At 45.1% G+C, this 25,761-nt stretch overlaps 1 protein-coding gene across 2 annotated transcripts; it reads right to left on the bottom strand.

The window, feature by feature from the left end:
* Window positions 1–757: 757 nt before the first annotated feature.
* Window positions 758–25,258, bottom strand: SLC22A3 (solute carrier family 22 member 3). 2 transcript variants are annotated; one of them, XM_018919915.3, is made up of 12 exons: window positions 24,965–25,257; window positions 24,569–24,869; window positions 15,553–15,656; window positions 15,004–15,158; window positions 12,424–12,589; window positions 11,310–11,427; window positions 6,273–6,370; window positions 5,921–6,135; window positions 3,392–3,500; window positions 3,035–3,147; window positions 1,755–1,854; window positions 758–1,005 (listed from the first exon to the last, which is right to left on the bottom strand). In XM_018919915.3, the coding sequence occupies exons 1-12, from the start codon at window positions 24,967–24,969 to the stop codon at window positions 948–950; spliced, it is 1,542 nt and encodes a 513-aa protein (XP_018775460.1). In that variant the 5' UTR covers window positions 24,970–25,257; the 3' UTR covers window positions 758–947. The 2 variants fall into 2 exon arrangements, with proteins under 2 accessions (XP_018775460.1, XP_009093497.1); XM_009095249.4 differs by having other exon boundaries at window positions 24,569–25,258.
* Between the last annotated feature and the right edge of the window lie 503 nt (window positions 25,259–25,761).

The raw sequence follows: 25,761 nt of genomic DNA, 5'->3' as shown, positions 1-25,761 counted from the left end.
GATGACAAATAGTGATAATGAACAGAAGACAGAAATTGCAAGTCATCTTGGCAGTGGTGGGGGTGAAGGAATTTGGTTTGTAGGGATGGGCAGAGAGCATGATTTGCAAAGGAAAAAATCAGCTTGCTCTTGAAAGAGGTGTTTCAAAAAGCACTCAACAGAGGAGAGCAGGCAGAAGCCCTTCCCTTGGAGAGATGAGGGGTGTCACATGAACCCCCGCTGTGTCTGGGGAAGGCACTAATGGGCAGAGGACAATCTGTCCCGCAGAGCTAATGCCCTGTGCAGGGATTGACAGCTACATGAAGCCCTGGAAAGGTGAGGAGGACTGCTTCCATATTTCAGAAAGCCCTTGAACAAGGAGAGAAGAAGGGCACTTGTTGAAAAGGGTCCCTGTGAATGACAGTCAGACTAGAGAGAGATTCTGCTGAGGCACACTGCTGATTTCCATCCCTGTCAACCAGGGAAAGAGTCACCCTGATCAGTGCCCTCCTCTTTCAGCCACCATAACTTCTGTTGGTCCAGATTCTTCAGGGGCACAGGAGGACAGGTTAAAATAGTCATCCTCTCCTCCTCAAGGTCATCTAAACAAGCACTGCCATTTAAATCCTTCCCACACAAATGTAAATCCTAACAAAACAATAAACAAAAGTCTCAAATAGATACAGAAATGAATACAGGGTCACTGAGCAGGACATTCCATATTTTTAGAGCTGTTCTGTTCTCTGTGAAGAACCACAGTCCCTTCTTGCAAACAGCGTACTCAGAAAAAAAAAGTATTTATTCCATATTCATAGAAAAATACACTACTTGTATTAAATGTCCTTGTGCTTAGAGGGAAAACATGAAGTTTAATCCATATTCTGCAGCAAATTTTGAAATGGTGGCAGGTGGAGAACAAATTCCCAGTATGGGAACAAAGTTCTTAGCTCAGTGCTGTCCTTCAGAAGTCAAATATAAGAGTTGGTGTCCCGGTGTTTCCGTTTCTTGCCACATTTTCCAAAATGACTGTTGAAACAGAAGGAGAGAGCAGTATAAGTGTGAAAAAACAGGCAAATATGTAGTTCAAGTTGTAGTCTAAGCTGCAGTACTGAAACATTAATTTTTTCCTTTAAAAAATTCCTCTTTCTTTTGTTTTTACATTGAATCAGGCAAAAGTTTTTAGTGTGATATTCAAAGCCTCTCCTTGAAACTCATTTATAGGACTAGGACCTCAAATTATTTAGCCAAGGTACAAATATTCCCCACATATCTGTAGGGCAGTCTGGCTTGCTGTGTGCCAGGAGAGGGAAAGCTGTGCCTAAAGCTCTTCAGCTATAAATCCATCTAATTTGTGACTTTTAAATGACTTCACAAATTGTGGGATTGCATCCATGATAAGGGGCCCTTCTTCACAGGATGCTTGGACTGAGGTAATGGCTGGTTTTCTTGAGCAGAGAGTTGCAGACTATGCTTTGCAGCACCTCTCTTGTGCACTGTTGTTGCTTTTTGTTTCCAGAGATGCATTGGACAACTTTGTGTCTCTATAAGAAAAATACAGGTTTTATCACCATACATTTTTTTCATAGCCTTCCTTAGTGATATTGCAAAGTTCAGGTTTCAATTGAGAAAAATACCACCTGCTCATAGCATCCACCTAACTAGGGAATTTACTTGGATGCTGGAAAATGTCAATACTTCATGACAGTTGGTAAAGTTGGAGGAGAACATCCCCTGGAAACCTCACCCAAGTATAAGTAAAAAAATACATCTCATACCTTGGAAGCTGCTCCACATCCTCCACTGTCTCTGGTAATGAGATTCCCTTTGTCTCTGGTAAAAGCAATACTAGGAGGCCACAGACAGCTGCAAGAATACCTACAATGGACATTGAAGAAATACAAAAGCAATAAGAACATTGTTACTTTTTTTATTTTCAGCATTTATCCACTGAGAAAAGTTTATTCAGATTGAGTTTGAAGTGAGATGTTTTACATGAGTCAACTATTTCAGATTAACCTATTCTAATCAAATACCTCTATGTAACATTAATTTAGCCTATTGCAAAATCACTTGAGGGCTAGGAGCTCATCTGCAGCCTGATCTCCGCAAAGGGAGATCTTAGAAGCCAAAAACCTGAGGTAAGTGCACATGGGCAAATGTATAAAAGCAACATGGGAAACAGGGTGGAATTTCTCATGTAGAACAAATCTGCCTTTTCTTAAAGGGCTCTGTCATGTAGATGTATCTGTGTTTCCTGAAACCACTGGGATTTTCCTGAATACTCTCTTCTTTATCCATAGCCAAAGTAAATTATGTGGTTCAGAATAAAAACTACTCCTTGGGGAACAGCATTCAGATACAATCTGAACTAGGAATGGATATTTTGGAATAATTTCCTGCATAGATATAATTTATACAATGTATTAAGTCAAAAATAGAAGGACTGGAGCAAAAAATCAAATGTTCCCTGAGTGTTGCACAGCTCACTCTGATCCTCTCTGATTTTGTAGCTGTTTACTTAAGACAGAGGGAATTCAGGTGTCCCTCAGAAGCAGCAGAATTTAATATTTAGATAATGTGAACACTGTACTTCTATCTCTGTATTTTCTTGAAATAATGGTAATCTTTCAAAAGATTAAAGTCTTTTGTCTTTCCAATTCTGTTTTCAGCTAAAGTTGTCACTGGTGCAAATTTCCCCTCTTATTGTATCCTTTTCATTTTGATATTTTCCAGTCACATCTACCTCCTAGAAGTCTGGTTTAGCCACAGACTCCCATGCAGTTACAGAACCTAGCTGAAAGCTTTCTCAGTCTTAAAGCACTTCACATAGTTTCTTTTCTGCTCCTTCAGCAGAGTTACCTAAGCAGACCTGAGCACGCTGTGCACAGAAATCACCTTTCACCCATTTGCCATTCAGCCTCTTGCTCTAGCCATAAAGGTGGAGAAGCACTGCTCTGTGGGGGAGATAAGGCCACATACTGCTTTTGACCCAAAAGAAAAGCTCTGTTAGGAGAAGGACATTTAAAGCAAAAATATATGGTAAATTAAATCTTACTGAAAATAACTAGAGGTAGCTCCAACCAAATGGCTGCTAATCGGAAAAGCAGGAATGGGGCTATGATCCCACCAAGATCACACAGACTTGAACACAGGGAAACACCAAAGTTTCTGCAAAAGACAAGAAGTACCAGGTATTAGAGAGGTGCTCCAAACAGAATAGCCAGCAGTTTAAGGAGTAGAATGTAGACTTAGCTCCAAAATTATCTCTTCAGTATATGCCTTCCACATTAGGCAGTGGCTATTCAGAGTGGGAAACTCTGGAGACAACCAAGTTTAACCAAAGGATGGTGAAATAGGAAATGGTGAAAAGCACAGGGAAAAGTTGAAAGATTCCTGGGAGCTTTTGACATACCTCAGTGTTGTAGGGTACAATTCACTGTTCACTAGATAGACAACTTCAAAAGCTATTGTGATGCTCAGTCTTCCCAGCGTGGCAAATGTTGTTTTGAGCCATGGGATATCTGTTCATACAAAAAGAAACACTTCTGCATGAAGTGTGCTCTGCCACACCAGCAGAGCATTTCTGAGAGCCCCAGGCCTGTCAGCAGAAATTATACCACAGGAACACTGCAAATCAGACTGAAAGGCCACTGCCGTAGGCATCAATCTGTACTGGCATTTATTGCTTCCAAACATCATGTGAGGCTGCTTTGGGGAATTAGAAATCACTAGAGTTGATTGATTCCAGATGCTGGTGGAGCATAACAGCATGGGTGGGAGAATAACCATCATAAGCTTCCATGACCACATCCAAACTGTGCTGCAGAAAGGAGTATTTTTCTATAGACAGATGTTATGCTGTAACACTGTTGAGTCACCTCCCAAAGCCTTCTGACCCCAAGGAAAGTACCTCTAAATCTGCATAGAATCATAGAATCACTTAGGTTGGAAAAAAGTTTTAGGACCATTGAGTCCAACAGTTTTCCCAACCCTGCTACTCCACCACTACACCATGTCCCAGATTGCCATATCTACACATCACTTGGAAACCTCCAGGAAGGCTGCAGTAAAATCATTCTCCCTAGAGCAGTCCACTTACCCTTTGTGATTTTTGTAGCCACTCCTAATTATGCTAGTGCTGGTCATCCTCCCCTCCCATCATACCTGGCACAGGCTGTACCTGGCACTGCCCCGTTGGCTCTGCCCAGCTCTCCCAGCTGCACTCAAGCTCTGGTGAGCAGCCACTGCCCTGAACACATCAGCAGGAAGCCCTTGTACATCAGCAGGGATGCAGTGGCCACCCGCACACAGCAGAGCAGAGCTGCCCCTCTCACTGTGAGCAGCCCCACTCTGGAGATCTTGGTGCTCTCTGGAAGTGCATGGCAAGGAATGTGACAAGCACTTCTGTCACACTCTTGGAAGAAGGCAGTCTTCTGCGTGGTCTAACCATGACTAGACAGGCAGGGAGGCAAGGGAAACACCGAGCCTGAATTTGACACAAAGGGGAGCTCTGCCACTGGAGGGGGCTCTGGCAGTGATTGTGTTTTTTCAAACCTTCAGTGCAAGAACAAGAAAACAACTCAGTTTTCTCTGAACCAAAAATGAGACACTTGGGTTTTTTTCCCTTCCAAAACAACCAAACAAACCACCATCAAACTTCATCCCATGTTGCAAGACACTGCTTTTGCCCTGAAGTCTTCTGTTTGCAAAACTATATAAGAAAAACAAAGGCTGGAAAGAACAAAACAAATCCACATCATCTCCATGACATCCCTTCAGTCCATCAGACTCCCAAGGTGATGTTGATGTCCCTGTGGATCCTCCCTCTGCCAGGGGACTCGAACTGTGTGAGCATCACAGTGTGAAGGGGCTCAGATCTGAGAGCTACATTTTTATCCATCTGTATAAACAGACTTCTTTAAAGCACGACTGGGACCTCAGGTGTCCAACTGTAAGTATTTTAATCCCCAGGCTGTCCTCTCCTGCCGAGAGAAGCCCCATGATACACCTTGAGAAACTAAAACCTCTTAGGATGGCCAGGACTGTCCCTCACTTTGACAGGAACAGTTCTGGGGAGGAATAAGCCTTTCTGATGTCCATTGAGCTGCTGGTCCCCAGCTACAGTAAGGCAAAGCATAATCCTATATACAATTCAAAGCACCTCCAAATGCCTCCCTAGGGATTAAAAAATACAAGCAAAACAAAAAAAAAAAACACCAAACCAATAAACAAACAAACAAAAAACCACAAAACAAACAACAACAAAAAAACCCTGAAAAAAACCAACAGGAAGAACAAAAAAAAAACACCCTCCAAAAAACCATGGTAGGGAAAACAATTTAAAGAAAGGAGAGAAGTGCTGGGAAGGCTTTGTGCAATATCAGACCTTTTCTCTGTCCTTGAAACCAGATAAGAATGGCTTAATCAAAAGCCATATCTTTCTCCCAGCCTCTTAGCATTGTCCAAACCCCTGGGAGAGTGAGGGCGAGGCAACAAGCTCTGTGATGCCAACCACAGCCCCTACATTGTGTTGAGGTTTGCATTGTTTTGTTTGTAAAGGAAAAGACTTACCGAGATGACTCACCAAAATCAGATTTCCTACATCACTAAGTCTGTTCCTGGTCAGGGAATGTATTTTCCCATTATGTTTGTATATTCTTCCCTTGCATTTGGCTTTACAGAGAGTGCAGGGCCTTTACAGAAGTTTTCTCTAAGGCTATTCCCAGCTGTTGTTCACAACCCATCAAAGAGATGGCTGTTCCATGTGCCAGGGAAACAAGGTGTTGTGCTACATGCAGATAAGGGGTGCTGTTCCACGTCTGGGTGCTGCCTGCATCACCAGATGCTTTTGCTTTTACCTGCAGCTCTGTGTGGCTCACTATCCTTGCTCAGGAGGTGACACTGGCCTGAGGAGCCTGTCCCAGGGCAGGGAATAACTTACCTTCTGGCAGGAAGGCAGTGATGAGGCACGCCACGCTCGCCACGATGTTGCCCATGGCGAAGGGCAGGCGCCGGCCGATGCGATCCATTGTCACTATAATGAGGAAAGCAGAGGGCAGCTCCACGGCTCCGGAGATGAAGAAGTCCAGGTAGAGGTTTCCTCCGATAATTCCCAAGCGCATGACAAGCCCTTGGTAGATAAGGGCACTTGTGAACCTAAACAGCAGAAGGAAAAAAGTGTTGCAAGGCAAACAAATGGTTGCAAGCAGCTGAAGAAAACATAAAAGTCACAAGGGAATCTTTCCTCAAGACCCCCCACTCAGGTAACAAGCTGGACTGACATAGGCACTCACCAGGCATACATCAGGATGAGTGTGTTCCTCCTCATCTGGGGAGTCCTCACCAGGTCCAGAAAGGAGGGGTTGCTGACCTCCTCATTGCTAATAGTGATCTGAGGGGACAAGTGAGCAGCAGTCAGCTGTCAGCAGTCAGGCAGGAGCTGGTGGGGATCCATGGGACAGAGAGAGAGAAACGGCAAGCGTTTCTCACAGCTGCTTGTGAGAAGTTTTAGGGAGTTGGAAAGATGTGATAACTTGTTGATTATAAACAATTTGCAAGTGCTGTTTTTCTACTTTATTGTTCTGTTCCTCTCAAGGACAGTGTGTGAGAAAGATGTTTCTGTTAGTTAGCCAATAGAACAGAACCTATCGTACCACTCTATAAAAACCTCTCGGTTCTTTTGAATGAAGCCTTCTTTGCCTTCCTACCATCCTGCCTCTCGCTGTTCCTGCCCCAACCTCGGCGCACGAGTGACACCCTGGGACACAGTTTCTGTGTAAATACAGTGATCAGCAATTTTCCAGTCCAGTGAGCAAAGGTGCTGGCAAGCCAGTGTGCTGCTCATAGCACTCCAGAGCCATGCACAGGTGTTGGAACAGATAATAACTGGATATAGCTCTGGGCTTTCCTTAATGATGATTGTGCAAAAATCAATTTAAAAAATCCCCAGTCTTAACTTGAGAACGGAAAAATTATTTCCTCCTTGTTGACCTGGATTTTCTTGGAAGTTAACAAGCAATCACCGTCACATCAGGGCCACTGGACACAGAATTGCCTTCTGCCAAGGGTGGCTGGGACAAAGAAATAGGGTAAAGCAATGGGCTGAGGGAAGCAGGGAGAGAGGAGCTGAGCAGCAGGCAATGGGCTTGGGAACATCATTGGCAGCAAGCTGGGCAGCAGGAAGAAAATGGGAGTGAGAGAAAGAGCAGATCTATGACAATGCTTGGGTGCTACAAAATATTCAACCAGTGAAATTCAGAGCATCCTAAAATATACACATGCTGTGCTGAATGTGGCTTTTGCCCTGAAAGAAATAACCTGCTAAGTATGAATTAATGGTTCTCACACTGTCTACAAAATATAATAAATCTGCTCCCAGCTGCCTGCAATACAATCTCAATGAGACACTCAGTGAGACTACTGGTTAGAAGGTTTAACACTAACAGAAAAGAGCAGGATTTCACACAGTCCTCTGTTTACCCATTGAAGTTCATGGCTGTGGACAGTACAGAGCCAGAATACTAGCAGGGCCAAAAAGGGATTAGTTACACTGATCTAGGCTGGTTTTAACCCTGGCCAGCAGTTTTTAACTGAGCCAGGTGAAAACCCTTCGTTCACATGGTCATTTGGCAAGTGAGGAAGACACAAGGAAGATAAGGCAGAGGCAGTTTCAGGCAGGCACCAAACATGATACTGCCCAAGAACTGGCAGCCACAGCTGGGGTTGCTATCAGCTCTCAAAGCAGCTGTGGGGAACATGGGGTTAAACCTGCTGTGCCATTTTTAGAAGGATTTTAGGCAGCCTTGCTGCTTTAACTCCCCATTATTGACCCCTCCTGAGAGGATGCCTAAGAGGGCAAAGAGAGGAGCAAACCCCTCTCTATTACCACAGCACTTGCTGCTTACAGAGGTGCAGGAGCCCAGGCCAGAAGGGAGTGAAAAGACAGAGAAGCTGGAGGTAACATGCAAATCCATGAGGAGAACACAGGTAAAGCCAAGGCATTGCCTGAGGGTCTCATCAGCATAGCCAGGACTGAGCCCAAAGCTTTCACCCTTTATTTGTTTTATTTTATCATAAGGTAGCACAGCTGCTTTTCAGTGAGGTTTGGCTGGATGTGTTTACACATGACTTTTTCCTAACTGACTGACACAAAGCTTTGTAAGTAAGACAGAGAAACCCCACACTTGTTTGAACTTCCTTTCTACTCCCTCTCACTTTTCTTCTGTAGCCAGAGCCAAAAGTTTTCTTCAAAGCACTGCCACTTGTGCTGCATGCCAGAGTCCTTAGTGAGGCAGGCTGGGGTTGCTGGGTTTCTGCACTGCTCTTGGACTCTCATAATATGGTTATAAAGCTGCCATGTCTGTTGTTTATAAGAACAGGCTGCCAGCCATCAGTTGTGACTTTGTGCAAATATGGTTTTAGATTTCCAGAGAACTAAAGATAAATTCAGCACAACTGCCACTTGTATTTTTATGTCTTAATAAAGTAAAAATAACCCCCAGCATGACTGAGCACACACTTTTTTATAGATGAAGAAAAAAAGCACTATGGAGAGTCAACACTTTGCAGGGAAAAAAAATCCTCTTTTTGTTCTTTGAAGTCAAGGAGAGCTTTGCTATTCACACCAGTGCAGTCAGGAATTCAGTGACAGGGCCCATGTTTCCAAAGATTTGAAAACCCTGGATGAGCCCTTTATAACTTCTCTCACCTTTTCATGTTCCAGCAAAATTACATATCACTTTTCCCAAAATTTTTTTATGTACATAGTTCTACACATGCTTAATTCTTCATGGGCCATGCAGGCTTATACATACGTGCATGTATATATACATTTATATATGTAAGGTAATGTATGCAAGAAATACATATGGTCTAGATATGTTGTATAGGGTAGGAAAATATCTGGAGATAAAGGGACAGGTTTTGATCCAGAATTCTCTTAAGAAGTAGCTCTACTCAGAGGGTCTCAGTTTATTCTGGTTTTGGACAGAGACTAAGAATTAGAAAATTAGTTTGAAAAGACTCTCCATGATAGGATAAATATGAGCAACTGGAAAAAAAGGAGTTTATAATTTCGAATTAATTTAATAAGTTCTGGTTGGTGTTGACCTACACCAGTGTCATAACTCACAAAGCAAAAACAACAATTGTTTATCCTTTTTCATATAAAGGTCATCTGTGGTTTCTGCATGCCAACAAAAACCCAAAGCTGCAACATCCAGAGCCATGTAAGACACTTGGCTGATGAAATTGATACAGACATACTGGGAAATCTGAGCCCAAGTCCATTGAGGAATAAATGCCTCTCACTTCTTCTTGAGCCTCCACACCTGCAGCACTTAGCCTGAAATTCTAAACAAATTCTAATTCATATTCTAATTCAAATCCTTGATCCATTACCATGCACTTCCTGGAGATGTTGTCTTTCCCCTGGGCACAGCAAAAGGATGACAGAGATTCTATATTAAATAATCCTAGGAACAGATCCAGTACAAATCTGGATGTGTGGAGGTTAATCTGTTACAGCTGTGAGTGGCTTAAGGTCATGAGCATGGATACTTTTGAAAAAAAAAATAAATACAACTTTAAAGAAAAAACAAGGAATGACACATCTTTCTGACATGATGCTTTGAAAATGCTGATGTTTAGAGAGGAAGTGGGTGTAGGAATGTGGGGCTGAACGTGGAGAGGAAGCTGCAGAAGCACAAACGCCCTGCTACATGACTTGGGGCAACTTGGCACTGCATCATTCTGACCTGAATGTGGGAATCACACTGATGTATATGCCCCAGCAAAGGACTATAGATTCACAGAATCATAGCAAGGTTTGGGTTGGAAGAGGCACTAAAGTTCATCTAGTTCCAGCTCCCTTGCCATGAGCAGGGACACTGTCTACTAGGCCAGGTTGCTCAAAGCCTTGTCCAGCCTGGCCTTGAACACTGTCCAGGATGGGGCATTTACAGCTTCTCTGGGAAACCTGTTCCAGTGCCTCATCACTCTCACAGTGCAGATTTTCTTCTTAATATCTAATCTAAAACTGCCCTCTTTCAGTTTGAAGCCATCCCCCTTGTTCTGTTCCTTCATGCCCTTGACAAAAGTCCCTTTCCAGCTCTCTTGTAACTCTCCCTTGGGTACTGGAAGGCAGCTCTAGGGTTTCCCTGGAAACATCACTTCTCTGGGCTGAACAACCCCAGCTCTCTCAGCCTTTCCTCACAGGAGAGGTGCTCCAGCCCTCTGATCATTTCACAGCCCTCCTCTGGACTCACTCCAACACCTCTGTGTCCTTTCATAATCTCACGTGGTTTAACAAGGGGTTTAACCTGGTGCTGCACCTGGTCCAGGCAACCCCTGGTGTCAACACAGGCTGGGAATGAACAGACCAGGAGCAGCCCTGCCCAGGACTTGGGGGGTTCTGGTGGGTGAGAGATTGGACATGACCCAGCAATGTGCACTTGGGTCCCAGAGAGCCAACTGTATCCTGGGCTGCATCCAAGCAGTGTGGCCAGCAGGGTGAGGGAGGGGGTTCTGCACCTCTGCTTTGCCCTTGTGAGAGACCACACCTGACTGCTGCACCCAGGACAAGAATCATAGAATGGCTGAGGTTGAAAGGGACCATAATCACTCCAGTTAACCACATCTGTTCCCACTGAACCATAAGTCCAATGCTGCAGTAATCATGGTCTGAGAGCCATACATTTGCTACCAACACAGGACAAGCCAAATGCTGCAATGTCACAACAGCTTTATTTGCATTAAATGCATCAGTCCTCTCAAGGTCTGTCAAGACCACTGGCCAAAGGACTGTGACTCTAACACGTCATGCTACTTTGTGAATAGTGATCTCAGACAGAGCTTCCTCAGATGTGAACTTTGCAGCATATTTTCTCCCTGTTGGCATGGAAGCAAATTTATACTTGAAATCTAATTTCCTTTTCTCTTAGAGTTGTGAAAGGAACTTCTAGAAAAGGAGCCAGGAAAATGGATCATGCTATATACACTAGCTCTGTCAGATGAAATGGCAACTGCTATCAAACACCATTGCCCCTCAGGTTAGTTTCTGATATTTCTCACAAGTTCTTTAAGTAGGAGTGTTACAAAAGAAAGACTTGATTCCTTGTTTTGCAAACTTATATTTTTCAGCCTGTATATTTCCAGCCAGTTCATTTTTCCCATCTTGCAATTAACAAAGTAGAGACTGACAGCAAACTGTTCTGGTGTGACTCTTGAAGAGTGCTATCCATCCCTTAGAGAGAATGCATTTTAACACCACTGAACCTTCCAAAGCTTGAGAAAGCTTTGGAAAAACCTCTAGCTCAAACATATGACTGTACCTCTGAGTAATGGGGTGAGAGAAATTTCCCATTGTGTTTTGCAATCCTGCGCATGATTTTCAATGCCTTCTCTCCCTTTTTGCGTGTCAGGAGCCACCGTGGAGATTCAGGAACCACCCTGTAAGAACACAAAAGTTTAAATAAGGCTTTTACCTTATAACATCATAAGTAAACCAAAGTCTTTTATCTTTTACCCTGTGTTAACACAAAACACAGATTTGTCAGTCTTTGGGACACAAAAACTCTTTTGAGGACTGCTTTTCCAGTCAGCCTTCTGTAAAACATTTGATCCTAGTGGGCCAGAAAGAAGAAAAGAGACTACATCAATACTCTGCAAAGTTGAAAAATCAGAAATTGTAATATTTTATCTGCACATTGGTTGTCAAAAGTATAACCAACAAGCAAAGAAGGTTCCTGTAGAACAGCAACAATGAAAGCCAGCACCAAACAGGTAGAGTAACACATACAGGCAGATCAGGAAGTTTCTGGCTCTATCACTGTAAGATACACACACACAAACACCCTTCTTTTATAAACTGAACAAAGCAATGTCACTGATGGCTGCTTCAGTTTCTGCTAGCCTGGGGTTAAGATGATTCACTATTTTAAGGTTCACAGCAGGCAGTGTTTAAGGAAGCAGGGTTCAGGAGGAGGCTCCATGGGTTAGTCTCTTGGGAACCATCCCACAGGACCACTGCACTGAGACAGGTGTTTACCATGGCTTAGAGTTCTGCTTTCTCATCAGCTGTGCTGCCCAGCTCAGGGGACCTGAGGGCAAGGTCAAACTTTAACTAAGTAAATAATGGAAGGCAGAAGTGGGGTCTCATGGCTTATGGGAAAAACCAACTTCAGTCAAGTTAACCTTATAAACAGTGCAGGGTTATGTGAAGGGCCAGTTGTGGCTGATCAGAGAGGCAAAGTGTGGGCAGAAAAACTAGAATAATGTATGTCTGTGATTCACTAAAAGGGAATTACAAATTACAAAGTCAACAATGTGCAAATATCTTCTTCCTAACCTACATATTCCACTCTGGAGACTTGGAGCCACAGCAGGACTCCCGAGATGCTCAAATAGCAATAGCAATAATGACAAGAGCAATGACTGCAACATTACCAATAGTAGAGCAGGAAGAGGAAGTTGGGCAGTGAAATGGCCAGCTGGATCCCCTGCCAGGTGGGAATCAAGTATGCAATTCCAGGGAGAATTATAATTCCCAGGGTAAAGAATATCTGAATCACAATTCCAACCATCCGCTGATCGGAACCAACGATCTCCGTCACTGAGCAGAGACAAAGCCACAATAAATAACACAGAAACAAACCCAAGCTGAAAATAAATTATTAGAGGTGACATATAAGGAAGACTTTGCTGTATCAGGCCACAGTTGTGTCTAGCCCAGCATCTTGTTTTCAGCAGTGTAGGCACACTGAGGCTGTCCAGGGCAAACACGAGTGACCCTCCTCATCAGCTCACCCACCCTTCTCCAGCCAGAGGGGCTTCTGACTGCATGTTTGCTACTGAATCACAGGGGGCCACAACAGGGGGTTGGGACTGCATCATGATCATGCTTGGTGGGAAAGCCTTAGCACTCTCCCTGGTGCAATTTTGGCACATGCCCCAGACAAGGGGATCCTTCAGGCAGAGGCTGCTCACAGCAGGTAATATAGACAAGGCATCTGTGGGGAAGAGAGTTTAAGCAAAGCATGGTTGCCCTGAAGGTAAGGTATGATCCAGTCTGGTTTGCTTATTTATTAGGAAAGTTTTAGGTTTTGTTATTTGGGTTTTTTTAAAATCATTTGGTGGACCTTTAATTTTGTGAATGTGTCTAATAGCTCTGAAATCTATGGTCATTTTCAGGCAATATCCCATGGCCACGACATCCACAACTGAGGTGAACAGTGCATGAAGAGGTGTCTCCTGTTTTTTTTTTTCCAAAACTATCTTCACTACAACACCTTCAGAGTAAAAGCAGAGTGTTTTACCTTGCCTTGCAACACATAGAAAACATTTTATTTTAGATTTATTTATTTATTTTGCTAAAGGAGGAACAAGTTTACAAGTAACAATGATTTGTTTTGGCTGGCAATGCAGAGAGATATGGCAGCATGACCATTTTTATTGACTATCCATCACCTCTGCATAGCTCAGGGGCAACTCTGTTGCCTAAGGATTGCTGATAGCACTGACCCCAAAAGAGCTGGATTGCATTTTACATACATACAAAGGGAGTTTATTGGGGCAGCCTGAAGCACAGATCAAGAGCTTTGCTCCTGGTGCAAACAAACCCATGATCTGTACATGCATGTTTCTTAAAAGATGTTAGGTTGGCAAATACTCTGGGTGATCCCAGGAGATAAGAGTCAATCCCTGAAGGGATTTGGAAGGAATCACTCTATCCAAGAGTTAGGCACTTTGCTTAGGCCTGCAGTAATACAGTGTTCCTGAGGTTCTCAAGATCTCTGAAGCTTTCCCTAAAGTCAGGCAGCCTGATCTGAGCATTGAAAAACATTCCTTCCTGTTAAAGCTTGGCCATTTTAAGGAAGCCCTGGATCTGTCATAAAACATGTTGCTGGTTAGAGCACTTGCCAAAGTCTCAAGATCTCAGTTTAAAATTAAGCCAAGTGCATGGAAGTAAGAGGAAAACCAGCTTCTGGTACTTTCTCTGGATCTTGGACAGAAGTTGCTCAGCAGTGTAACTTAGCCCAAAAAAAACCAAGGTTCTTTTGGGCTTTAGGTACTAAAAGGGCTAGACTGGTATGTTTTCACATAGATCACCACAGTGCCCCCAGGTCTCACTGTAAGTGTTTATGTCTGGTTGCAATTCTGCTCCCATTCATCTAACTTCCACCAGGAATTTTAAACACTTGTCACAGGCCTCACATACAACAGCAATGCTACAAGCTTTTGCCCTTTTGCCTAATGATGTCATCACTATGTTTTGGGTTATAACAGTAGATCACCAAATGGCTGGTTTATTTTTAAAGTAAATCTGGCACCCTGTCTCGTGCAGGATGCCTTCCTCAATGTCTGGCTTTTTCATGCTTTACAACTGCCTTGCTGAACCTGGCAGTCATTCAAGACACCACAACAATATCCTTTCCTCATCAAAAGGAAGCTTGCTGTGCAAGGAGCTTCATCGCTATAGACTATAGACTGATAAATGATAATCTACCAAAGATTCTGTATCCCTGCTGCTTTGATGCTATTTATAACATAGCTTCCCTTTCTTTTCCCATTTCAGGAAAATAATAATCCTAATATGGGCCCTGGTGTCCAGCCTTGACACTGAACTAAAGAATGAAAGCAGCCAGCCAAGCTGTCCTCCCAGTGAGGAGAAGCAGCTAACTCCTCTGAGCATCTGTGTAAGACCTTCAGACTCTGCCAAAATAAACCACGTCCCTCTTTGTGTATCCGGTTTGTTTGGGGCTCGCTCTGCAGATTTTTTATCATCCTGGTGATGTATGTAGCAACAAAAACTTTATATATGAAGAATCCATTCCCTCACCTCTTAATCATTGGAGGACAAGTGCATTAACCAGGGTGAATTTGGGTTACTCTTTGTCTGCTGACTCCAGGGCCAGTGCTTTGTTCCCAAGAAAAAATAGAATGACAAGCGGATGCAGTCAGAGTCTTTGTCCTCCAAAAATCCCTCACTTTCCCTAACCAAGAAGGAAAGAGGGTAACAGCTCTCACCAATCACATAGCATGTCATCCAGGTTCCCTTGCCAAACATGCCTTGGAGAAACCGGAAGATCAAAAATACAGTAAAATTTGGTGAAAATGCCACTATGATACCACATATCCCAACCCCAAGGCAGGAGAGCAGGTAGATGAGGATTCTGCCATATCTGTTGATAAAGGAAAAGAAAGCAGAAATTATCAATGGTGCCTATTATATATCCTTCAGTAAACATCAGTCAGAAAGCTCCTCTGAATGCTCCCTTTTTGTTTCTGTGTCCTTCTGCCCTTTCTGGGTCCAGATGTGCACAGAAAAGTTTGGAAACCACAAGAAAAGCTCATTTTGTGGTAATTTAAGCTCCAAGCAGGACCAGTAAGTACAATTTCATAAAGTTTCCAGCCCAAATAAAAGCAAAGGTTACATTGGCTGGGGTTTGTTAATTCATTTTGGAGATATTTATCCCAAGAGAATTAAACCTGCAAAACATTGACACGTGCCTCTTGCAGGTGATACTGAGAGTGGTTTCACCTCCCAACAAACCAAAGTATGAGCTCATACTGTACCTGTCAGCAGCATAGCCCAAGATGAATGCCCCAGCCAGGAACCCCAGATTGAGGATGGCCTGTGAGAGATCCAGCATCCAGGCATTGCCACACACAAGATCATACTGTGGGAACAAGGGAGAGGCATAATCACCCAGGTGGGTCATTTGTCACCCTCAGGGCAAAACATTACAGTACTGCATAGGTCCACAGGGAGGGGGAAGAGGAAGGGGAAGTTCAAATTTGCTTGCTCAATAACAAGCACTGGTGGGCCCATAGCAAGCACTCTTAAAGTGGTCATGAACAGGGAGAGCTCCTCCTTGCCAAGAGGATGCTGCCTTTCATGCATCAGTTGTCCAGATTTGGAAAGCAAATCGCTCTTCTGCAAACACCACTGTTAAATATGGTGCCAAGGCAAAGTCCTGACTTTGTTTGGTGCAGAATAAGGGTCCACAGCTATTGCCAGTGAAAACAGCGTCTTATAGAAATCTGTTAGTTTAGTTATCCTTCTTAGTGCCTTCTAGATAAAAGCAAAAACATGTAGTCTCCAAGGAAACTGAAAACAGATCTCAGGTCAATTGCAGACACACTGAATATGTATTTTCTTGCTGAAGCTTTCCCAGACTTTTCTATTCCTTATACTGCAGCATCCGTAACTCCCTAGCACTACTAGCAGGGATGGGGGTGGGGATGAGAGAAGGCAAAGGGAAGGGAAAAGTGGTTGAGAGGAAGGAAGGGACTGTGAACTAAAACTAGAATTAAACTAAAATGGAAGTAATTCTATGGCATGGCAATGGAAATTACTGTAGTTGTTTCAGGAAAATAATGAAATTTAGCCACTGCAGACCATATGGGATTTGGGAGGTTTCAATCCCTACCTGGAGTAATCTTTGCAACAGTGAGGCCTCAGGACCAAAGGAAGCCACAGACAACAGCAGCTGCCAGCATTTACCTAGAGAGACCCTTTTGCTTTCAGATGTGACTATAACAAACTTTTAATTGTCAATAAGGTGCTGGTCACTGAAGCACACACAATGTGCCACATTTGTGCTCACCAGCACAGGACAGCACCAATGCTCAAGCACTCTGCCTGAGCAGAGTGGGTACGGGGTGGGCTAGAGAGACAGCAGCCTCTTAAGCATTCACAGTTCTCCAGACCCTAAAATGTTGTTTCATGCGCTCAAGCTCCATCCCAGCCCATCTGCATGCTGAAATGCCCAGAGTATTATCCTGGCCTGAGTTCCCAGAGCTCTCAGATCACACAGGACATACAAGGGGCACCTCACAGGTCTCCAACCTGATGGATGTCCCACTTCCACTGAATTTAAACATGGTTTTGATGTCAACCCTATCACTCCAGGGAGCCTGACTGGCCACCTGTCAGCCAAGTCAAGCTATGAGCACCTGGCTTCCACTTCTGGAAATCTTGAGCAAGAGCTGCAGAAACCTCTGAGAAGAATGAAACCTGCTCTCAGCTGTCATACTCAAGGGCAATTGCAATGCTTTCCTAAATTAGACTGAACATGGAGCAGCACTTTCAGATTTCAAATGCAGCTTAACCTCTTGCTTTTTGAAGCTATGACAATGCTAGCAAATGGTATCAAAAGATGTATTTTTGGAAAACAGTGGGGATTTATGAGAATGACCATTAAAAGAAGATTTTTAAAAGACACAATGCAATTGCCTGTGCTGATGACAGATGTTGAGACTCTCCTTGACCCCTTTTCAAAAGCTGAAAAAAAAAACCCCACATTTTTCAAAAAATTATTTTATCTCTCTTTACTGTAAACAAGCAAGGAATAAACTATCATGAAAGAAGACAGGAGAAAAAATGCATGCCAGAAAGGAAGAGGAAAGTATCTTTAACGGAGAGGATTCTTTCATCTGTACAGCAATTTCCTACTATTTATGCAGCAGCTGAAACTACCTCTACACTAACAATGTAGTCAAATATTGTATGTATTCTGGGAAATAGTACCATACAGGAAACTTCCTAAGGAGCTGAGGGCTCTTTGTGAAGATTAGAGACAGTACACTAACTGTTCTCCTAAGTTAGACCCTGCACTTTGTCACTTTCTAAGTATTTAAATAAATTCTGATATAGATAAGCACTTCTGTTTGCTTGACGTAGCACCTAGCATTGAAGTCATTACGCTGCTAATGTCTTGTTTTTCATTTGCAAACATAACCTTTAGAGGGGAATGTAACCTTTAAAAGAGAACTGAACACCCCGCAGAGACCTTTTCTTTATCCAGGCTGCCTGTCAGACCCACTTCAGTGCTTCAGCTGTGACCTGCTTTGGTTGTGCATGAAAGTTATCCTGATATGCATCCCGTGGACAAAAATCATCTGCAGCAGGCTGCCTCTGTTTTCAGGCTGCCTCCAGTCAGTCCTGTGTGACACCCCTCCCAAACACATCCCACGTTCCTTGCTAGCAGCCCCCTCGAAAGGCAGCGCCGTGGTGCCTCCTCTCTCTTTCTGAGCATTCATACACCTGTCCATGCACAGGCTAATGTGTACACTGCTAAAAATGCTAAAGCATTCATTGCAGTGCCAGAGGGCAGGGAGAGAGGGATGTGAAAACGTGAAGTAAAGCCTTAGGGTTTTCTTCCCCTGATCTTAAGGCTATTTGTTGTTCTGTACAGCGCTGGCTGCACCCCAACAGACCCTGTCAGAAACCAGCGAGCTGGCTCCTCACTGTAATCACCTAGCAAGGGACCTAGCTCAGCTGGCCAGCTCCAGGTAAGGGCACATCCTCTTCCTGGCTTTGCTGTGCTCTCAGCCAAGCCCCTCAGTGCACTGCTGCAGGCACCCAGCACAGCCCTGCAACTCACCTCTGCACTCAGTCCTGGCCCCACCTGCAGGATTTCTGTCCACTCTAGGACACAAGCCACTGTGCACCTGAACACACACCCTTTCCATTTAGGGAGCTGACTAAAAAACTGCCCAAACTGGGAAACAATCCACTTCCTCACTGCTTCTCTCTTAGCCTTGAGCATCTCATTTCTGCTGCCATTGTAAGCAGAAATGAGATGCTGCCAGCACTGACAGGCAGCAGGAACCAGCTCCTTCCAGACATTCCTCTACAGTGTCCTTAACAGATGGAAAAAACAGTTCTGTCCTCCCTGCCAGCCTTGCAGTCCATGCAGCCAGCCACTGCTGTTTGGAAATACAACCCTGTCGTGAATGTCTGCATACCTGCTGAGGCTTGGACACCAATGAGATGCTCAGAATTACAAGGGCAGCGCTGTGACTGGAAGGAACAGTGCTGGGTGCTTCACTGACCTATAAAGGAGCAGCAAATCACCCAAGAGAGATCTCTCTGGGACAAGGAAGAAGCCTTGCACTGCTCCCTGTAGCTCATCAATGGTGCAATCACTGTAAGAAGGAGTGGCAACTGGATGAGCTTGTACATGACTAATGACTGGGAAATATGGAACTGTGGCAACTTCTTTCTTCAAGGCCAACATTTTCCATTTCAGTTTGACCTCCAGACTAACCACAAACTTGTAATTCCTGGTACTTGAGTGACCTTTATTCACTTCAGTAGACATATCCCTGTAGAAATATATTGTTTTAAATCACAACATGCCATTAATAGCTCCTCAAAATGGGGCACCCTTGGGGAGGAGTTTTGAAGAACTTTACTGCTTGTTACAATTAAATTGCAAAACAATGAATTAAACTCTAGGTCAATAAAGAATTTTACAGTGATTCCCCAGCCCAATTGCAGCAGCATGTCCAGAGCCCAGGTACACATTTTACATGGCATTCATACGAGTGACCAAAAAGAGTTTGGTTTACCCTTTCACTGCCAGTGACAAATGGTCCAGGGAGATATTCATAGTTTAAGGAAACCTGGGGAGATGCTGACTGTTGCTACACATTCCTCAGTTGTTGCTGGGCAGTTCTTCTCCTCTCCTTTTGTCCACTGGCCTTTCAAGCTGCTATCTTTCCTACATCCTTACTGCATCAAACCCCTCTGCAAGTGCATGCAGTGGAAAGGGAGAAATAATCTTCTTTTTTGCTTTCTGTTAAAGCTTCTGGCAGAAAGCTCAGGGATGAAACAACTCTCCTTCTCCATGTCTTGTTTCAAGCTGAGCACTTACCAGGACAAGAGGAGTCAGCCACCACCCCGCTGCCAGGGCCTGAGGGATAGCTTAGTTTTGAAAGCTTTGTAAGTTTCTCTCCTCTCCTGTGCATGACCAAAAGCCCATGAACGTTGAGTCCCTGCCACTGGGATCACCTGTTGAGTGTCCTACCACAAAAGGCCTTTACTCTACTTCTCCTTTCCCTCTGTCTCTTCAGGGACAAAGCAAGAAGGAGGTAGAGAAAGTCCTCATCTCCTAATGGGGGAAAATCAGCAACTGTCCTCAAAATAATAAGAAAAAAATTGAACCCTCAACTAGTACCAGGGTTTGATGGCAGTGGAAGAAACACAGCCCCACTGGCATGACCCCTGCAAGAACTGCTCCAGCCCCGCTCACACAGAGAAATCTTAGTCAGAGCTTCATAGGAAATCCAGCAGTTGCTCCTTCCCCGGCTCTCTGTGTGCCTTTTCCCCTTTTCCCTCCCCTAATTAATACTAATCCCATCATGACAGTGAAAATAAGACAGGATATACTTCCATGGCAATAACAACAGTCACACTAGATCAACAATTTGAGGTAAATTGAGTTGTTTATTCCCTTGGAGGAGGACAGCATAAGGATCAGCTGTGCTTTTTTCCATCCTGAGTTTGACTGACATGTTATCTCCTTCCCTGAGGGACTAAAAACCATGAGACAAAAGTTATTTTTTTCCTTCCAGGTTTTTCTGCAAATGTTGACTGGTATTTTCTGAGATGGCTGGCAAGCAGAGAAGTAAGAAGATTGATTCCCAGCAGGTGCAATAGGCTGTGTTCACACGATTATTCCACCTCAGATCTCACACTTTGGCAACAAAGTATTGTTAGGACTCAAAATGGCATCACCTACAGTGTGTAGCTTTGCTGCAGACAGGACATATTGAAATCTGTCCCTTCTGCTCAACTCCTGCCAGCAAAGGCTGCCTAAAATACTCCCATCTGTGCTGTAGCTGCTGCTGACCACACAGATCTCCCTCTTCCTTTCCTCACCTCCTCAGGCCATTTCACTGCAGTCACAATTGTAACTCCTGCCCATGCCTTGAGGAGTCACCAAGGACAAAAAGGTCTGAAGAAAACGGTTCTTCCTTTGCACACTATTTCTAGCCACCCTGCCACAAAGTGCTTGATTTGTCTCTCAGGGATAATAGTGCAAAGTGCCAAAGCCCAGCAGTCTTAAAGACCAGTGACCCCATCTTCAGCACAGTTTCCTGAAAAGTTAGGTTTATTGACTTCTGTGTGTCCTGGATAGATGGGTCCTTCACAAGACTCACCCAGCAGGACTTGGCAGGCAAAACACTTTCTGTTTCAAGTGCTACAGAGGTCAGGGGGTGACCTGACCTGCACAGAAGCACAGCCCTTCCCTTCCCTCCTCCCTCTGAGGAGGTGCTGCTGTCACCAGCCCTCCCTCCTGAGCAGTGCCAGCCACCTTCTGGGACCAGCATCATTTCAGATGGCACCAGCTGGTGTGAGTCAGGAATTGATTTGCCTTGGTTATTTACCCTGTCAGTTTCCCTCTCCAAAAAAAATCTCAATAGCCACTGCATTCCCATCCTGCTGCTGACGCAGGTTCACAGGGAGATATGCAAGGCACACTCAATGAAACCACAGCTGATTGCACTGGGCCAAGGTTCTCTGCACAGCTCCATCACCTCGACTCAGCTGTGTCTCAAACTGATATCTTGAAACCTTTATGTCAACCCAGGTCTTGTTTGCTCAACTCAAACACAGTGCAGGTTTCTGTGTGCAACACCAGTGACAACTTTCTCAAATCTGGATTGCCCTGACAGAAAAGCCTGACCTAAAGCAATGGAGCACAGGGACCCTTGGCCATGTCACTGCAGAGGTCGGCACTTATTCTCAGAGCCCATTGGACACCAAAAGATGTTAAGAGGGATTCTTTAGCAAAACTGCATTGCCCATCACTGGAACAAGGTAACTGGCTTTGCCATGTGTTGCTCCTGTGATGATTTCTTAATACAATTTGCTCTTCTCCTCAAATACTGAAGGAGGAAAGTCCTCTACATTCTCCCAGAACTTCACTGTACCCCCAACACTGATACTTGGGAGTCCTGCAGCAGCAGGTGATGCAGCAGGCACCCTAAGCAGTGCTTACAGAGAAGTGTGTGCTTTGTATCAATCCACACTCCCCTGTTTCCCTTTGCCTCTTTCTGCTGATGCTACTGTGAACACCTTTGCATAAGACAACTGTCTAAGATGAGAGAATGGCCAGTGGGCAGCATGAGCAGTCAAGTCAGGTACCATAGAGCCCTTTGTTTCACAGCTCCTCACAAATCAGCCGTGATTTAGCTCCTGAAGGGTGCTCAGAACTTATTGCAGTAGCCTGTGCTTTGGCTGCCACACCTCCTGTGTGATGAGACTTCTATCCAAAAAGAAGGCTTAATGTGCCTGCTTTTGCCCTCTGAATCCCCTGTCACACTGCAAAGCCACACTGGAGCTGTGCTTGCCATAGGCCTGGAAGCACTCCTTCAGTACACTGACTTTTCCCCCCCTTCTCTCTCCTTCTCCCTGAACACACATCCTGAGACTGTTTTGTAACTCCTCCTTCTGACTTTGTCTCCCTGCTCACTTCCACTGCTGATTGAACAAGGCATGCCAGAAATCTTTAGCTGAAAGAAACATTTCTGCAATCATGGACAAAATGGAGCATTTTCAAGTAGTTGGGTAAGAAAAGAAGTCTTTGGTCAGCTAATTAAACAGAGCCTAAATTAAGTCACGCTTTGTTAGAGACTCAGCTGGGCGAAAAGAGACTAAATTAAATCTGGGATATAAATTGTCTTTGCTGGGTATATAATTCATTAATAAGATATCAAACCCCTTTTAGTAGCTGATCTCAGAGCAATTGAGTCAGGACATGCATGCCACAAGCCTCCTTTTCAGATTAAGAAATTGAGCCTCATGGGATATGATTTATCCAGAAAATGTTGCAAAACTTGGAATAGGTTCCAAGTTGCACAGGTCACAGCCCAGCAGCCTCCATCTGAGGTGGACCTAGCCAGCGAGAGTGTCTTTAGGAGTGACAGTGACACCAATGGTGGGACCTGCTGCCCTGGCAGAGAGGAGAGACAGTCCCAGCCTTGCAGACTGTTACTCCAGCGTTTTCCCAATTTGCACCTTTGGGGGCAGAGGTGGGAGTGCTTGCTCAATCATCCCTTCATCCCTCCTCCCTTCCCTGGTCCTGAAGGTCTCCTCAGCAGAGAAGAGCAAGAAAGTGAGGATGGATGAGGTGTTTGCCTGAGAACATTGAACCTTTCACTCCCATTTATTGCTGTAAGACAAATACTGCTTTCTTTTTCCCATAGCTGAACCCATTGCTGCTGGAAAATCACAGTGGCTCTGTTAGATACACAAAGTGCTGCCATAAACAGACTCTGAGCATGATCCTATGGACACAGCCCACATGCCTTCACCTATAGCAAGGTGAAGGGGGGAAAAGGGACAACAGAAAAAGAATCTCTATATTTTTATTTTTAAGGTCTAACTCCTTGCAGTTCCCTCTAACTCCTTGCAGTTCCCCAGCAGAGGTACCTTGGAGGCAGCAGTATAAACTTCCCACCATGTCCATGTCCTATGGATTGTTCCAGAGCCAGGCTGCAGTTCCCAGGCATCATTTGTGTGCCCTCCCTGCCCACCCAGCCCTGCCTTCCACTGCCAGTGTGGGCAGAGACACATCATTATTAGGGACCAAAGTTTGACACCAACTCCCTGCATGGCATTTGCAGCCCTCTGAGCAGCCTTGATTTCACAGATTGTACACAAAAGCCAGATCTGAACCTTTGCTCAGGGCCACTTGGATGCTCAGGGAACAAAGCTGCTGCTCGGGACAGCCCGAGGCTGGCAGAGGATACAGCAGCCCCAGCTGGGTGGGAGAAGGATGCTGAGTTGGAAGGAGGGGATAAGCATCTCCTGTCAGTGTTTGCTCAGGGCTTTGCCTGCTGTGCCCTGCTCCCTGTTTTGGAGCACACAGCTCCAGTGCAAGTGCCCAATTAAAAAGCACAGCAGGAGGCTCACCAGACAGGGAGGAACCAGAGCCCTCAACTGCACATTTTGCAGTGCGCCTTGATTATTTCTGAGCCAATCCCTCCAAGCACACTTTGGATTTTTCATCACTGCATGAGTGACAATTGCTGTCAGAATGACCCTTAAATACACACTCCTAGTGTGCAGACTGTATTTTGAAGCCAGACCACAGCACACCCATGGCACAATTACAGATTACACAAAGGATCTCCTAGGAAAGCATCTTCACTGACCTTTTGCAGCCTCATTAAAAAATCACTGCATTTGCCAGTGCTTACCACTAGTGATAATAGCCTGCTGTTCTCTGACACTGATATTCAGGAAAAGCTGAATGTTAGCTTTGGACAAAAACGTGTGTTTGTTTTTTTGGTTTTTCTTCTTTAGTAAGCACAATCACTTCTTCTGACTCCTGCCAGATCTCAGATAGGCAGTCTGCCGCCTGTTGTTTTTTATTACCTGCAAACTTACATGTTCAATACTGGAAATACAGAGAAGAGATTATCGACATTGATCCTGGTCATAGAGTACACTTGGAATTTACACCACCAAAGCTGCCGGCCTGAGACTGAGCACCTGAAGCCTCAGCTGCAAGGATTTAACTCTGACTTTTAATCTGACATTCCTCGACATACAGAGCAATATCTCTGCAGGGCATTCGACTTTGCATGAGCACTTTGAACAGCCACCTTTCATACCAGCTCACCTTTCCCTAAAAGCTCGGTGCCGGCACTTGATCACACTCATTGTCTGGATTTGCACTCAGAATTAAATAAATCTGCAAAGGAAAACCAGCCAGCAAAGCAACAACCCTTGCACTGGCAACCCCATTTTGTCAGTATAGCCCTCTGGTCCGAGGGTGGGTGTTTTCCTTACCTCGCTGACAATGGACCAGCGGGGCTGTTCGTAGACCCAGTGACCGTGGCACGGGGCGAGCGGCCGGCTGCCCGCGCTGCCATTGCCACCGCGGCCGAGCGGGCTGCTGCAGCTGGCAGAGGCGTCCCAGGTGACATCCAGCCTCTCGCACTCCCCGGTGACGGACTCGTTCCCCAGCTGCAAGGGCAGTACCGTGAAGTTTCGCTCCTCTTCCAGTGTCCAGCCACATCGTTCGCTCAGTTCAGCCGCCCCAGGGATCCTACACCAGAAGTTGCCTGGTGCTCGCCCAAGGAAAACTACGCTGGCGAACAGGGAAGAAAAAGTTATGCCTGTCTGGCTAAGGAGGAAAAAGACCCTCTTTTGAAATCTTCCAAATTCCCCAGCCTCCTTCAAAACCTCATCAAAAGATGGCATTATGTGAGGTGGTCTGTCCACTCGCAGCAGCCCAAGAGATGGCAGAGTTTTCGCTCACGCTTCGCACCGGCTGTCGGCACTTCCTACAAACGGGACGGTCTCGCCTCCCCTCGCTCCTCTCTTCTCATGTGCACGCACAGACGGACAGACAGACAGACGGACAGACGGAGACCCGCGGGCGTGCGATGCCGGCGGGGCATGAGCGGAGGCGGAGCGGGGCACGGCTGCGGGCGGACATGCGGGCACACGGCCGGGAGCCGCCGGGCACCGGGCTGGCACCGGGCTGGCACCGCCGGGCAGCAATGCGGGCTGAGCGAACTCACGGACTGCAGGAGAAGAGAGAGGGGCGTGCGTTTCCTATCCATCCCGAATGTTAAACAGATTATGTAATAAACCTCGTTAACTCCTTCGGGACGGGCGAGCCGCAAAGGGCAGCTCCCGCAGCGACCGCGATAAATTAATATGTAAAGCAGAACTAAATGGGAAAGAGCCCAGGAGCTGTTGCAAAAAGCATCAGTGAGTGATGCAGGCTCTCTGCAGGATGTCAGGGGCAGAAAGAAAGTGGTTTCAAAAGACCTATAATCTTTCCTTCCAGAAATAGAAATTAGTACTCTGGCAAAGTTTATTTACTTCTCCAAGGCACTACTTCAGCATCTGTCCACACCTAATTCGCATGGGCCTTTTCCTTCTGTAGCATAAATAAAGGGAGGGTCACAAAGTGCAACAGACCAAAATCCAAGAGTTTTTTTTTTTCCTTAAAGTTTGATCTACCTGCTCAA

Source organism: Serinus canaria, chromosome 3, assembly GCF_022539315.1.
Source record: "Serinus canaria isolate serCan28SL12 chromosome 3, serCan2020, whole genome shotgun sequence".
Lineage (NCBI taxonomy): Eukaryota > Metazoa > Chordata > Aves > Passeriformes > Fringillidae > Serinus > Serinus canaria.
Note: the sequence above shows the minus strand (reverse complement) of the source record. Positions and strands in the feature narration are given on the sequence as shown.

Coding starts and splice junctions, on each gene's coding strand:
- SLC22A3 (XM_009095249.4), bottom strand. CDS start 24,982: ATGCCATCTTTTGATGAGGTTTTGAAGGAGGCTGGGGAATTTGGAAGA. Junction 12,590..15,003: donor GATGACATGCTATGTGATTG/GTGAGAGCTGTT, acceptor GTCTCTGCTCAG/TGACGGAGATCGTTGGTTCC. Junction 11,428..12,423: donor CTCTTCCTGCTCTACTATTG/GTAATGTTGCAG, acceptor GTGTTCTTACAG/GGTGGTTCCTGAATCTCCAC.